Source organism: Nycticebus coucang, chromosome 8 (assembly GCF_027406575.1).
Source record: "Nycticebus coucang isolate mNycCou1 chromosome 8, mNycCou1.pri, whole genome shotgun sequence".
In the NCBI taxonomy this organism is placed as follows: domain Eukaryota; kingdom Metazoa; phylum Chordata; class Mammalia; order Primates; family Lorisidae; genus Nycticebus; species Nycticebus coucang.
The window spans coordinates 4709969-4723090 of record NC_069787.1 but is presented as its reverse complement, the minus strand read 5'-3'; the positions used below and the strand labels follow the sequence as shown (position 1 = coordinate 4723090).

The following is a 13122-nucleotide window of genomic DNA, read 5'->3' as shown; positions in this document are numbered from 1 at the left end:
TCTGGATCCCTTCTAAATAAGGAGCACCAAACTACCCATATATGAAATGTCACACGTGACAGAGAAATATGCTTCTCTATTCCTGTCATTTTGGGGTTTGTGCTTAGTAAATGGACTTAACTCATCTTTATATTTGTCCAATCAGGAATCCACCATGCTAAGGGACACATCTATCTTATTCTGAACCTTACATCTCAGAAAGCAGCCGTGAGTTCAAGATTGGCCTGTGTGAATCCAGCCAAGCAGCCAGGATGGGCCATGAAAATCCCCCTCCTCAGGGTCCTGCTAAAAATTTTCATCTTTCTGTAAGTGTGGCAGGGTGTTGCCAAAAATGCCAGTGTTCTTAGCTTGGATTTCTCTCATCAGTTTGTGGCCTGTCTCCCTCCCTCTCTCTCTGCCTGAGTGTCAGGTCATGGGACAAAGTTTTGTATGTCCTTTATGCTGTGGGGCATCTCCTGGCCTAGAGCAGAAACAGGGAGGTGTCACAGCCACGTGCTGCGTAACTGGATGGCTGGGCAGGAGGAGCAGGGATGTGACTGTGCTCACAGCAGACACCTGCAAGGGGCTGCTGAGTTTGCTGGAGGGTGAGGAGGCCTTCGTTTCCTCCTTTCTGGGTGACCCTGGACACATTTCCTCACTCATCCACAGTAAAAAAAAAAAAAAGCCTTTGGTTGGTCTCTGGTCTGTATCAGGCACTGGGCCTACATATACAGGTGCAGAGATGACAGGTCCTAAAGTCACTGAGCTGGCCTCTGATGGGATGGAGAGAGAAACAAACATCACACACCATGGGGACCAGCACTGCTGACCCTGAGTGATAGGAAATGTGAGGCTGCCTAGCTCAGCTCAAAGCTTGAGGGCTCCCCCAGGACTAGAAACTCCCACCAGCTCACCCCCTCTGGGCCTCTTGTGGATGATGCAGGGTTCAGATACAGGAAGAATAGGCACATTTACCAGCCTGCTGAGTGGCAGCCCTGTGTGAAGACTCCACAACCACCCTTGGGAGGAGGCCCAGGTCTTTGTCCTCATGTTCTGCTGACTGGCCCTCACTGAGTGCTCACTACCTCCCAGGCTGCTTTCTATGCCAATTGCACTTATTGACTCAATAATCCTCACCACAACCTAGGAGGTAGCTGAGGTCTCAACCCTATTTTACAGGTGGGGACCATGAAATCCAGAGAAGTTAAACGAGCCAGAGCACGGAGCTGCTGTGTGTCAGACCTGAGCACAGCCTTAGGCTGGTGTGGAGCCTCCTTCCTCACATGGGAAGAGGGATTTACAGACATCAGGTAAGGGACAGAATCCACCCTAGACCCAGCTCTCGGGAAGCTTCGTAATCTAACACACCAAAGGCCACTGTCCCAGATCTGGGACTGTATGGGGATTTTGAGGGGTTTGGAGTGGACCAGAAGCATCCCTCTGTCCTGACCCCTGTCGGAAAAATTTCACAGTATTTGGTGTCCACACTCCTGTCTTGGTCAGGACAGTCTGGCAGATCAGTGCCCTGCCGACCCTGCCAAACACTGTCCCACGTGAACACGTGAACATCAGCACCACAGTCCCCTGCAGGGGATGCTCTGCCCTCCACCAGTTTGTGCTTTTGCACAGTCATGCCACATGCTATTCTGAACAATTGGGGTTTTCTTACAAATTTGTGAGAGCAAATGAGTAATTGACCTCAGGGAAGGAATGGGCAGTTTGAGTCGAGGGAGGGGCATGGTCCTGCCTCACCTTAGAGGCAGGTAGGCAGCTATGGTGATCCTGGCACTCAGGGGGAACATGGCCACGGTGTAGCTCACCAGGAGCATGCTGTAGCCCTGGGCCTTGGCTCTCAACCTTATGCCGCTTCAGTGCTTAGAGCCTGGTGCAGACTCCCTGCACCAAGGTGAGAAGCACATGGTCACCCCAAACTTGCCCTTGGTGCACAGGGCATGACAGGCTGAGGGTTCCTCTCTCATCCTAGCCTTCATAGGCAGTCTGATGATTTTAACTTAAAATGTTTTAATTTAAGTATATTTCACATAAATATACAACTTACAATTTTTGGGACACATATTGCACACAGCCTATATCCAGCACCCAGATCAGGACACAGATTACTGGCACCCCAAAGTCTCCTGAAGACCTAACTGATGTCTAGTCTCTCCCCCCAAAGGAAACCCCTACCCTGACTTCCACCAGAGAAGCCTAATTTTGCTTGTTGTTGTAGTTAAACTCTTCCGCATCTGGCTTCCTCGGCTCCATATTGTTCACGAGCTTCCTTACCTGTCACACACTGCACGTCCTTTATGCATATTACTACATATTCGGCCATTGTGTGGATTCAGGGCAGTAGAGTGACCCTGCTACTGTGCACATTTCCGTTCCTTCCAGTCTGGGGCTCTGATCCACAGGGCTGCTAAGGACATCGGGGCACCTTCCTTTCTGAGGGCACATTGAGGAGTTTCTGTTGGGTATGTCCTGAAAAGTGAGACTCCTAGGCCATGGGGCATGCGTTGTACTTGCCAAATACCTTTCTCAGAGTGTTTCTCTCAATTGAAAGTGCTGCTAACACTTGTCCTTCATCCCTACCTTTATTTTCCATCAGTGGTTTAATTACATTTTAAAATCTTATTCATTTTGATGCTGATAAAATACACCTTTTGCGTGTACAGTTCAGTGGTGTGAAGTACCTGCACACTGTGGTGCAACTGTCACCACCGTTTGTCTACCCGACTCATGTGTGAAACTGAAACTGTTCTCAATAATTATTAACTCCCCAATTTCTAGGCATCCTCCCCTCAAATCCAACTTTCTACTTCCTGTGTCCATGAATTTGACTACTCTGGGCACCTCATATAAGTGCAAGTAGACAATCTTTACCTTTTGAGACTGGATTAGCACAATTTCCCCAAGGTTCATCCATGTGGTAGGTAGCATGCATCAGAATCTCCCTCCGTTGTAAGTTTGAATACCTTCCATTGTGTGTACAGACCACATTTGGTTTATCTGTTCATCATCGATGAACACTTGGGTTACCTCCAACTTTCAGCTATTGTGAATAACGCTGCCATGAACATGGGTGGACTAATACCACTTTGAGATTGTGCTTTCACATGGAATCTGGTTTAACATTTGAGGAACCATCATACTGTGATTCTGTGGTAAGGATTTCTGAGCTAATAAATGAAATGGGTGTGCCACCTAAGGAGTGTCAAGTGGGTTCTCATTCTGATTTTGCTTTGCAGTACTCTGATGATGAGCGCTGTTGAGCACTTTTCATGATATTGTTGGGCATTCACATATCACCTTTGGAGAAATAGCTCTTCAGGTCCTTTGGCTGTTGCTTAATTGGGTTATTTGTTTTATTGTCAAAGTATAGGAGTTGTCTATAAATTCTAGATATGAACCTCCTAATCAGGTCAATGAAGTGCAGGTATTTTCTCCCATTCCATAGGTTGCCTTTGACCTCTTATGTACTTTGACACACAGAGATTTTAGTTTTTTGTTTGTTCGTTTTTTCATTTTTATACAGAGACTCACTTTGTCACCCTGGGTACAGTGCCATGGCATCACTGCCCACAGCAACCACAAGCCCTTGGGCTCAAGTGATCCTCTTCTCTCAGGTTCCCAAGTACCTGGGCTACAGGTAACAGTCACAACGCCAAGCTACTTTTAGAGATGGGGTCTTGTTTTTGCTTAGAATGGTCTTACACACCTGAGCTCAAGCAATACACCTCCCCCAGCCTCCCAGAGTGCCAGAATTAGAGGGGTGAGCCACTGCTCCCAGCCCTGATTTTAGATTTTGATGTGGTCCTGTTTACCTACACTAAATATGTATGTGCTTTTGGTATTATAGGCAAAAAATCACTACCAAATCCATTGCCCCGAAGCTTTCCTGCTATGGTTTTTTCTAGTAGTTTCATAATTTTAGCCCTTAATATTTAAGTCTCAATTCATTATGACTTAATTTTTCTGTATGATGTCAGTCATGTGAGGGTCCAACTTCATTCTCTTGCATGTAGATGTCTGGTTGTCCCAGCAGCATTTGCTGAAGTGACTGTCCTTTCCCCACGGGGCGCTCATGACACCTTGTACAATCATTTAACCCTCCATGAGTAGAGGTCCCTTCCATTGCCCTCTAAGTCTGCCCATGCCAGTACCACCCTGTTTTGAACTCAGGAGCTTATAATGAATTTTGAAAACAGGAAGGGTTAGACCTCCAAGTTTGTACTTTTTCAAGATTGTTTTGTTTATTTGGGGTCCCTTGAGATTCCATATATGTGAGAACCCTTGCTAAATTTACTTTGGTTGTTATACTTCTTTTATGGAATCTTAAGTGTTTTCTACATATGAGATCATGTCATTTGCAAAGTGATCACTTTACACCTTCCTTTTCAATTTGAGTGCCTTTTATTTCATTCTCTTACCTAATTGGTCTTCCAGGTATTGGTGTCACCAGATTACATGTGTCCAAAACATCCACTCATAATAGCTTTTTTGATATGTTACTCTCTTAAATCAAGCACAAGACAAAAACAGTTCTAAGCTTTATAACTGCCCACGTATTTGCCTTTCCAAGACAGCTTTATTGATTCATCGAGTTTTGAGTTCCTGTCTAGTGTCCTTTCTTTTCAACCAGGACTCCTTCTATTGCAGGGCAAGGCTGCTGGTACTTGCCTTTTGGATATCTGACAATGTCTTAATTTCTTCCTCATTTTGAAGCACAGTTTCTTCCATATTGGACTCTTCGTAGACAGACCTTTTTGTTTTTCCCCATGACTTTGAGTATTTCAGCCCATTGATGCCCAGCTTCCAAGGTTTTCAATGACAAATCTGATGTCAATCGTGTGGAAAATTATGATGAGAGTCATCTTCCTAGCAGCTCATCAGATGTTAATAAGGGAACTCATTGTGTATCACGCACCCCAGAACACTTCTGTATGGTATCATGATGACAGCTATTTGTAGCATCTTTCTAACACCAATCCAAATTTAAAAACAAAGAAATAGAATACATTCCATATAGACATGATAAGGTCTCTAAAAACCTAAAGTTATTATAGGTTTTCAAACTAGAAGTGAGAAGGCCATGGTAACATTGTACAGGTTTTAATTTCTAAGAAACTAAATATCAGTCTCTATAACCCATGTATACAAGAAGCTCTTGTTTCTCTTTCAAGAGGAAAATGCTTTTGTGCCCATAGAAGGAAAACAAAAACCCGCCCTGTGTTGTGCCCAGCCCTGATTGGTCCATTTCTCTGAGCCTCTGACCTCATAGAGACCCATTGAGGCTAAAGCCTATATAAACCCCTGTCTGGGCCTGGCTCTTTGGTCCTTATAGCCCAGGAAGCTCTTTTGGTGACCTGTGGACTTGACCTCAGATAGTGTGTTTCCTTGATCGTAGTGCTTGCAGTTATCCCAGTGAGTAGTTTAGCATAGTGTAGATAGCAATCTTAGCATAGTGTTATTTGTTTTGTTAGCGTAAGTTCACATATTATTTTTATCCTAGTTAGCTGTCATTAGTAGTGTTAGCCTATTTAGTGCCCCAGTTAGTGTAGTTTGTTAGTGTTCTTAGCATAGTATTAGTTGTTGTTGTTGTTTATTTAGTGTAGCTTATCTAGCATAGTGGTAGAGCAGTCAGGCTCCCCCATGGCTCCTGGGGTGGCCTTTGTGTCTCTGGACAAGGAGGTCCTTCAGGACTACGAGCTCTTAGAGACCCTTGGCCGGGGTGGCTTCGCGGAGGTGAAGCTGGCCCGGCACCTTCCAACCGGGACTGAGGTGGCGGTCAAGATCATCAACAAACGCCTTGATTCTGGCCTCGTGGCTGGGTCTTCAGAGATTGAGATCATGAAGAGCTTGGACCATCCCAACATTATCAAGCTGCTGGAGGTCATAGAGGGTAAGGACGAATGGTTCTTAATCATGGAACACGCAGGTGGGGGAGACCTTGCTGACAAAATAGAGAAATTTGGCCAGATGCAGGAGGGGGAGGCACGAGCCATATTCTCGCAGATACTGAAGGCAGTGGAGTACCTTCACCAACAGGGCATTGCCCACAGGGACCTAAAGCCTGACAACATTTTGTTCGATTCACTAAATAATGTGAAAGTAGCAGACTTTGGCCTTTCCACAAAAGAAGGTAAGAGTTTCAGAAAGTCTTGTGGGCCCCCCGTTCTTTGGCCCAAGAAGGTTTCCAACAGCAGAAGGACGAGGGAACAAAGGAAGACATCCGGGGCCTTGGGGCCATCCTCTACTCAATGGCAAGCGGGACCGCCCCATTTCTTGCATGGAACTTTAATGGAAGAGAAAGTTCGATCAGAAATGAGACCTATATAACACCTGCTTTCACCACCCCCAAATTAAAAAAATTTCTCAAAAAGATCCTCATCCCTGACCCCAGCAAGGAGCTCACCCTCCACGAGATGATGGAAGACCCCTGGGTCCAGTCTGGGCGAGATAGCTTGAGACCACACACGCCAGCTACCACCACCCCAGCAGCGACCAGCACCCCAGCAGCAACCGTCACCCCAGAAATTCACAGACTCTGTTCTGCTCCACAGCCTGGCCCCGTGTCTTCTCCCTCCCCCAACACCAGCCATCTTAGGGGTGACCCAGGAGGAGACACAGGCGCTCAGGGAAGACTCGGACAAGAGCACTCCCTGCTGACTGGGCAGGTACTGGAGGAGGACACCGCTGAAGAGGGCCGGGGCCGGCGGGGATGCGCTAGGAGGCTTTTGAATTTCATTCGCAAATTCTGCTGCCTCCCGCTGGCTCAAAAGATCCGCCGGAACAAGGTGATGCCTGTGACCAACCAGGAGACCTGAGGCCCAGACAAGGAGGGGAGTGTGGAGAGGTCAAGCCACGCTTCCTCCATTTTATTTACGGTTTTATTAAATCTTTAATAAAGAAATTGCATTGTTGTTTGTGTGTAGTGTGAACATGTGTGGGGAACACTGTGAAGTTTAGGTGTGTGTGGAATGGAGACATGAAGCTAACACACCCGTCCCTGCAGGCGGATGCAGCGTGTGTCACTGACGTGGTGCCTCTGACATGATTGTGACACGGGAGGTGGGAAGCACAGGGAAGGAATCGGGAGGGGGTTGGTCACAGGGAACCAAGTTTCAGATAGGAAGAAGCCCTGACAGCTGTTGCACAGCAGCGTGACCAGGTTCAAGAGAATAAACGGCACATTTCAAAATACCTGGGAGTCCACTTCAAATGTCTCCTCGGAAAGCAAGAAGACCCTGAGCTCCTGGGATCCTGAAACACAGTGAGAGGTCAGTAGGTGTGGAGTCCAGCACAGGAGGGTACAGGTAAGAAGTGGCCTGCAGAGGTCTGCTAACCACAGTGACCAAGCTGAAGTAGGAGCCTCAACTGGGGTGACCTCTGAGTCTGCACTGTGACTCCTGTCACTTGTCCCATCCCTGCTCTTCTATAGGGGAGGGGAGATAGTTCTCAGTCAACTCCTGTTTCTTCCAAATCAAAGCTCAGTCCAAATGGCTGTATCCAAAATCCTGGGTATTTTGCTGTTTTGTGCCCTCCTGCACACCCTGGAGCAGGCAGCCTGGATCAGATTAGTACTTGGAGGTAATGAGAAATACTCAGTGGAAAGGGGCCTTGAGGGCACTAGCACAGTCACCCCAACAGCCACATAGGAGTGGCTGGGCCATGTGCAGGGAAGGGGTGCGCACACTGTGCATGGCCTCCCCACACTATCTCACCTGGTTAACACCTGCAGAACGAACAATGGGGACTTTTGCTCCTGCTGGTCTGTGTTGATTATCCCAAGAAGGATGATGAAGTCCTATGAACAAAACAGTTTAGGGAGTCCAAGAGTGACCCGGCTGTGGTCCCCATAGTGCCTTAGGGGGCCACTTGTCCTACTATAGTCTCTGAATAGTGCGCACTTGAACTTTCCTCTGTGATGTTTTCTCTTTTTATTTATTTAGAGACGGGGTCTCACTGTGTCACCCTCGGTAGAGTGCTGTAGCGTCACAACTCACAGCAACCTCCTGCTCTTAGGCTTATGTGATTCTCTTGTCTCAGCCTCCTGAGTAGCTGGGACTACAGGCTCCCCACTTTTATTTTGTTGCAGTTTGCCTGGGGTCATTTTCAAACCTGCCACCCTCAGTATAAGGGCCAGCAGCCTACTCACTGAGCCACAGGTGCTGCTCTGTTTTCTCCTTTTTATGACATTGGCACAGAGGGGTCCCAATAAGAGACCTGAGCCAGCTGTGGGATTTTGGATCCCACATAAAACTATTCCTCTATGTTCAGTCGTTTCTTTGCAAGAACACACTTCCACATTCATAGCCTTTTTTACCTCTATCTCTCTCGTTTTATTTTTTCCAAATTCATACATTGAATCAACTTTGAAACAACCTCTCACTTAGATGGCATTGCACCTGTATTTCCTCACTAGGGGCACATTTCATGCCTTTTTCACCACACATCCTCCTCCTTGCTTTGCCCCATATACATAACCACATGCATCCGGACTTCCAGACTTTCCAGCACCAGTGACTTTGGGACAGGGCCACCAGTGCTTCATGGCTTTTCCCTTCTCACCTTTGGCCCTTCTGGGGCTGGCATGACACTCTAAAAGTGTCCAGGTTTCCCACAAGGGGGGCAGATCTTTCCACCATCCCCAGGGCACCGTGGAGTGTCTGGGGAAAACATTAACACAAAGCCACCCCCAATAATCTGGCCTTTTGGTGCTCCCCTGTGATACATATCCTGGTTGTTGGGGACAGTGTTGGCCACTGACAGTAGCTGGAACATGTCTGGGGGCCCAAGGCCAACTTCTGGAGTTCCCTGTGGGTTGTCCCCACCAGAGGTGTCAATCATGTATTAATCACTATTTCTGCCTCGGCTGATCTGGGTCCACGTTGTGTACCTCTTGAAAGCTTCAGTGATTCTTTCTCTACATATTGCTGGGCCTTCCTCCTTTCCCTGAATCACCTCTGTTAATTTGGAAGAGTGGAGTGGTTTTACCTGAAGAGCTTCCATGTCCTTACAAAGACACTAGAATGTGGTCATAGAGATGGGATCATCTTTGGATTCAGTTGTTGATTCCACCCTGGACCCACGAGACAGAGCTGCTGAGACAGAATTTAAAAGGAAAAGGGTTTATTGGCTTATCTCTCTCAAGGCTGTAATTTTATTGTCACCTATAAAAATATGACAAGTCTAGATTCAGAGTAGAATCTGATGGGCCTCTGCCAGATCAAGTTCATTTCATTTAGTCACATGCCTAGAGCAATGGAGAAATTTCATTATCCAGGACTGTATAATATGTCACCATCTCTGCTAATGGCTGGGCACTGTCAGCACCAAACAACCAAACAAATGGATTATCTATCAGGAAGGCTGATGTTGTGGCTTCAAAAATTAAGAAACCACACTGGAAGGCAAAAACAAAATAGGAATATTCCACCTATCTGTTGTTACACTACTTTATGATATCTAATGAAATAACCCCAGTATAGAGCGGCACCTGTGTCAATGAGTAGGGCAATGGCCCCATATAATGAGGATGGAGTGTTCGAACCTGTCCCCGGCCACACTACAGCAAAAAAACTGCCGGGTGTTGTGGAAGGACTCTGTAGTCCCAGCTACTCCGGAGGCTGAGGCAAGAGAATCACCTCAGCCCAGGAGTTTGAATTTGCTGTGAGCTGTGACACCACAGCATTCTACTGAATGCGATAAAGCAAGACTATCTCTAAAATAAATAAATAAATAACCCCAGTGTGTATATATTTTTTCTTTTTTCTTTTTTTGAGACAGAGCCTCCAGCTGTCACCCTGGTTAGGGTACCAGCACTGGGTAGGGTGCAGTGACATCACAGCTCACAGCAACCTCCAACTCCTGGGCTCAAGCGATTCTTTTGTCTCCGCCTCCCTGCTGGCTGGGACTAAAGGCACCCGTCACAACACCCGGCTACTTTTTTGGTTGCAGCCCTCACTGTTGTTTGGTGGGCTTGGGCTGCATTCAAACCCACCAGCTCAGGTGTATGTGGCTGACGCCTTAGTCGTTTGAGCCACAGGCGCTGAGCCAACCGCAGTATATTTAGTCCTAAATTTGTGGTTGATGGATCATTACATATAGTGCCTTGCTTAATACTCCAGCACTGTGATATAAGCATAATTCTAATTTATATAAATATAAGTGGTAATGTAAGTGGGATATATAAAGTAGCTCATACGATTTTCTATGCTTGGAAAAAAGGAGCAAAATCTCTTCTATTTAATATTTGAGGAACCACGAGAGTGGACCTTCTTGCTTTTGCAAATCTTATTCAATATGTTTTCCCAGCCTAGACAGCATGATACGTGACTAGGGGTTGATTATTACAGATCCTTCATCGGACTATTTGGAATGCATATCCTGCAAATAAAGGACAACGTTTTGGTCGAGGCAGGCAGGGCATTCTGTGACTGAGGGTGGTAAGAAATCTAACACTGTCACTGGGGAGGAAATGTCATGAAAATAAATCATGATGAGCCAGTGTTATGCCGTCAGTGTCAGCTGATAGGAAATGAACCCAAATCTTCAGGGGTGAATACTCTGTGAATACAAAGACTTTATGAAATTTGATCTTCAACAACTCCCAACATTATTTAAACACTGCACTAGCATGAGAAATAGAAAGGAGTAAGCCATTTCAAAGAGGATTAGGAAGAGACAATTAATAAACCCAGGAAAACAAATGCTCTAGTCAGGCTAAATACAGATCATTAAGACTATAGGTTTCTTACAAAGGAGGATAAACCACCAAGTCTCTGGAAGTAGCATGGGCTAGCAGACGGAGGCCGTCACAAGAGAGACCACCTCATAGGTCTGCCTGGGCTCTCTGCTATGTCAGACAGGTAGTGTTAAATGACCTCTTGTGCACTTGCCAGCCAAATGGACCAAAATCCATAGGATTAACAGAAAAAACATAACCCCATATAATATAATGACTGACAGAGCACATCCTGTATGCCGCAAATATTCATTTTGAAGCCAGTTAATTGGCTCCACTTATCAGACGTTATCCGCCATAGAATAAACAATTACTGATGTTCCCAGTGTAGATTTAATAATTGATTATTCGTTTTTCAGTACTGATTAGCACGAAAGGACTGATGGCAGCATAGCCATTGCCCACAAGTATCTGGACACAAAGGCGAACTGGGTCATTGTACCACAAGGTTGTTGAGGAGGAAATGCAGTCCAAAAAGTACGTGACCACAAAGAAGCCCATGAGCAGCAGAATGGTCTGGGTGGCCCTTTGCTCTGGGGATGCTTTTGGAGAAAGGTTGGTGCTGTGAAGATGCTGGGACTGCCTCTTATGCCTCAATAAGAGAGTCACCATGTAGCCACTGGAGAGGGCCATGAGCCCTATCAGGAAGACATCCCGGAAGGTGAACAGTGTGAAAAATACCTTCTTGAAGTCATTTGGGGACCAGAATTGGCAGGATTCAGCAACAAACATAAGACCATATGAAGTCACATTGGGGGTGGCACTAGTGGAGAGTAAGAAGTGACCACTAATAGACATATTGAAGACCCATAGGAAGAGAAAGCCACACTGGCTGTGATGTGACAAGTTACGTTTGAACTTTGCCAAACAGGAGCTCCTGGGGCTGAGGGTGATGGCCTGGAGGACACTCAGCAGGCAGGTGGTGCTAATGGACAGGCCCCTCATCAATGTGTACAGGTAGATAATTATCTTACATTTGATGTCATTCCAAAAGTGGTAAGACCCAAAAATGCCTGTAGCCACGAAACCCAGAGTCAGCAGCATGAATAAGTGGATCAGGGCCAAGTGAGCAATAGTCAGGTTGGTGGGCTTGGGCCTGTGCTCCAGAAGAAATGTGAGGATGTGGAAGAGAAGGAGGACGGCATTGGCTAAGACCCCAGTGCCCACTTCAGAGAAAACCGCGTTTTTTACCACAATAAACATGTAAAATGTGTTTTCATTCATTTTATGAGCGAAAGCAGGATATAGTAAATGTCTGAGGAGAAAATCAAGAGAAATTCTTTATCACAAATATTACCACCTTTCAAAACCTCAGCCAACACCACTGCCATCATCAAAATCCACGTCCTCCCGGAAGCCGCCCACTCTCCTCCTCATCCCACCAATTCCTAACCGCGGTGGGTTATATATGCCATGGCTGGGCCCCCTCCATGTGTGAGGTTTTCTCTACATTAAAGATGGCCTCATATTGTGGAGATCATTTCCTTATTTTTACCTTCTATTGTAGTCCTTCATGGCCAGGGGCAATGTCTTTATTTGTGTCTACATTATCTTGATAAAGTGCTGTGTACTTAGTAAGAGCTCTATAGTTTTTGGTGAATTCAAATGAAGAAGATTGCAGAAAAGTGGAAATATCACATAAGACCCTCCCTACAAACAAAGTCAACAAGATAGCCTAGCACACAGTAACAGTTGGGCTAGTCAAGCTAAACATAGACCAATGCTGTGTTTATTCTGGTTTGCTCATTGCCAGACAAATATCTTCAGTACATAACAGAGCAGGTGTTGATAAGTACAGGCTCTGATGTCAGAATGCATTCATCTACATTTGGGATCTGCCATTTACTGTGTGACCTGAGCCCCACTTATATCATCTGTAAAATATAGAAAATGATATTACTTAGATCCAGGGTACATTATTAGTGTAAAATAATTAAATATATGTGCCCGACATGGAAGCCTTTCTGGCACATAATGATCTCTACAGAAATGTCAGCTATTATTATGATGATGATGAAGTTCTTCATACATCTGATTTGAGAGTGCTAATCCAGTTCTTTTAAAAATTTTCTAACTTTGTCCCTGCCAAAATAATAAAGGAGAAATAACTATCAAAATAATAGATTCATTTAACAATCTCTGTTCATAAGACTCAGATGATATTTTAGGTCTTTGTGTTAATCCCTGAACTATATATACAGTGTGAATAGTTTTAATCCTCATACCAGAAAATAAAATGAATTTAACTGAGCAAAGTTATTAGTCATTAACTAGAATGCATCAAAATTTTTCTCTTTCCCCTTTTGGTCATGTGGCACCAGATAGCAAATACAGCCACAATTTAAATAGATTTACAGTCATTCTTTTCAAGGTTAATTAGAAGGTAGACATTTACT

The 13122-nt window shown here is 45.4% G+C and overlaps 1 protein-coding gene across 1 annotated transcript; it reads right to left on the bottom strand.

The window, feature by feature from the left end:
• Window positions 1–11059: 11059 nt before the first annotated feature.
• On the bottom strand, window positions 11060–11929 carry LOC128592415 (vomeronasal type-1 receptor 90-like). Its single transcript, XM_053600343.1, has one exon. It carries the CDS (start codon window positions 11927–11929, stop codon window positions 11060–11062), a length of 870 nt encoding a protein of 289 aa, XP_053456318.1.
• Between the last annotated feature and the right edge of the window lie 1193 nt (window positions 11930–13122).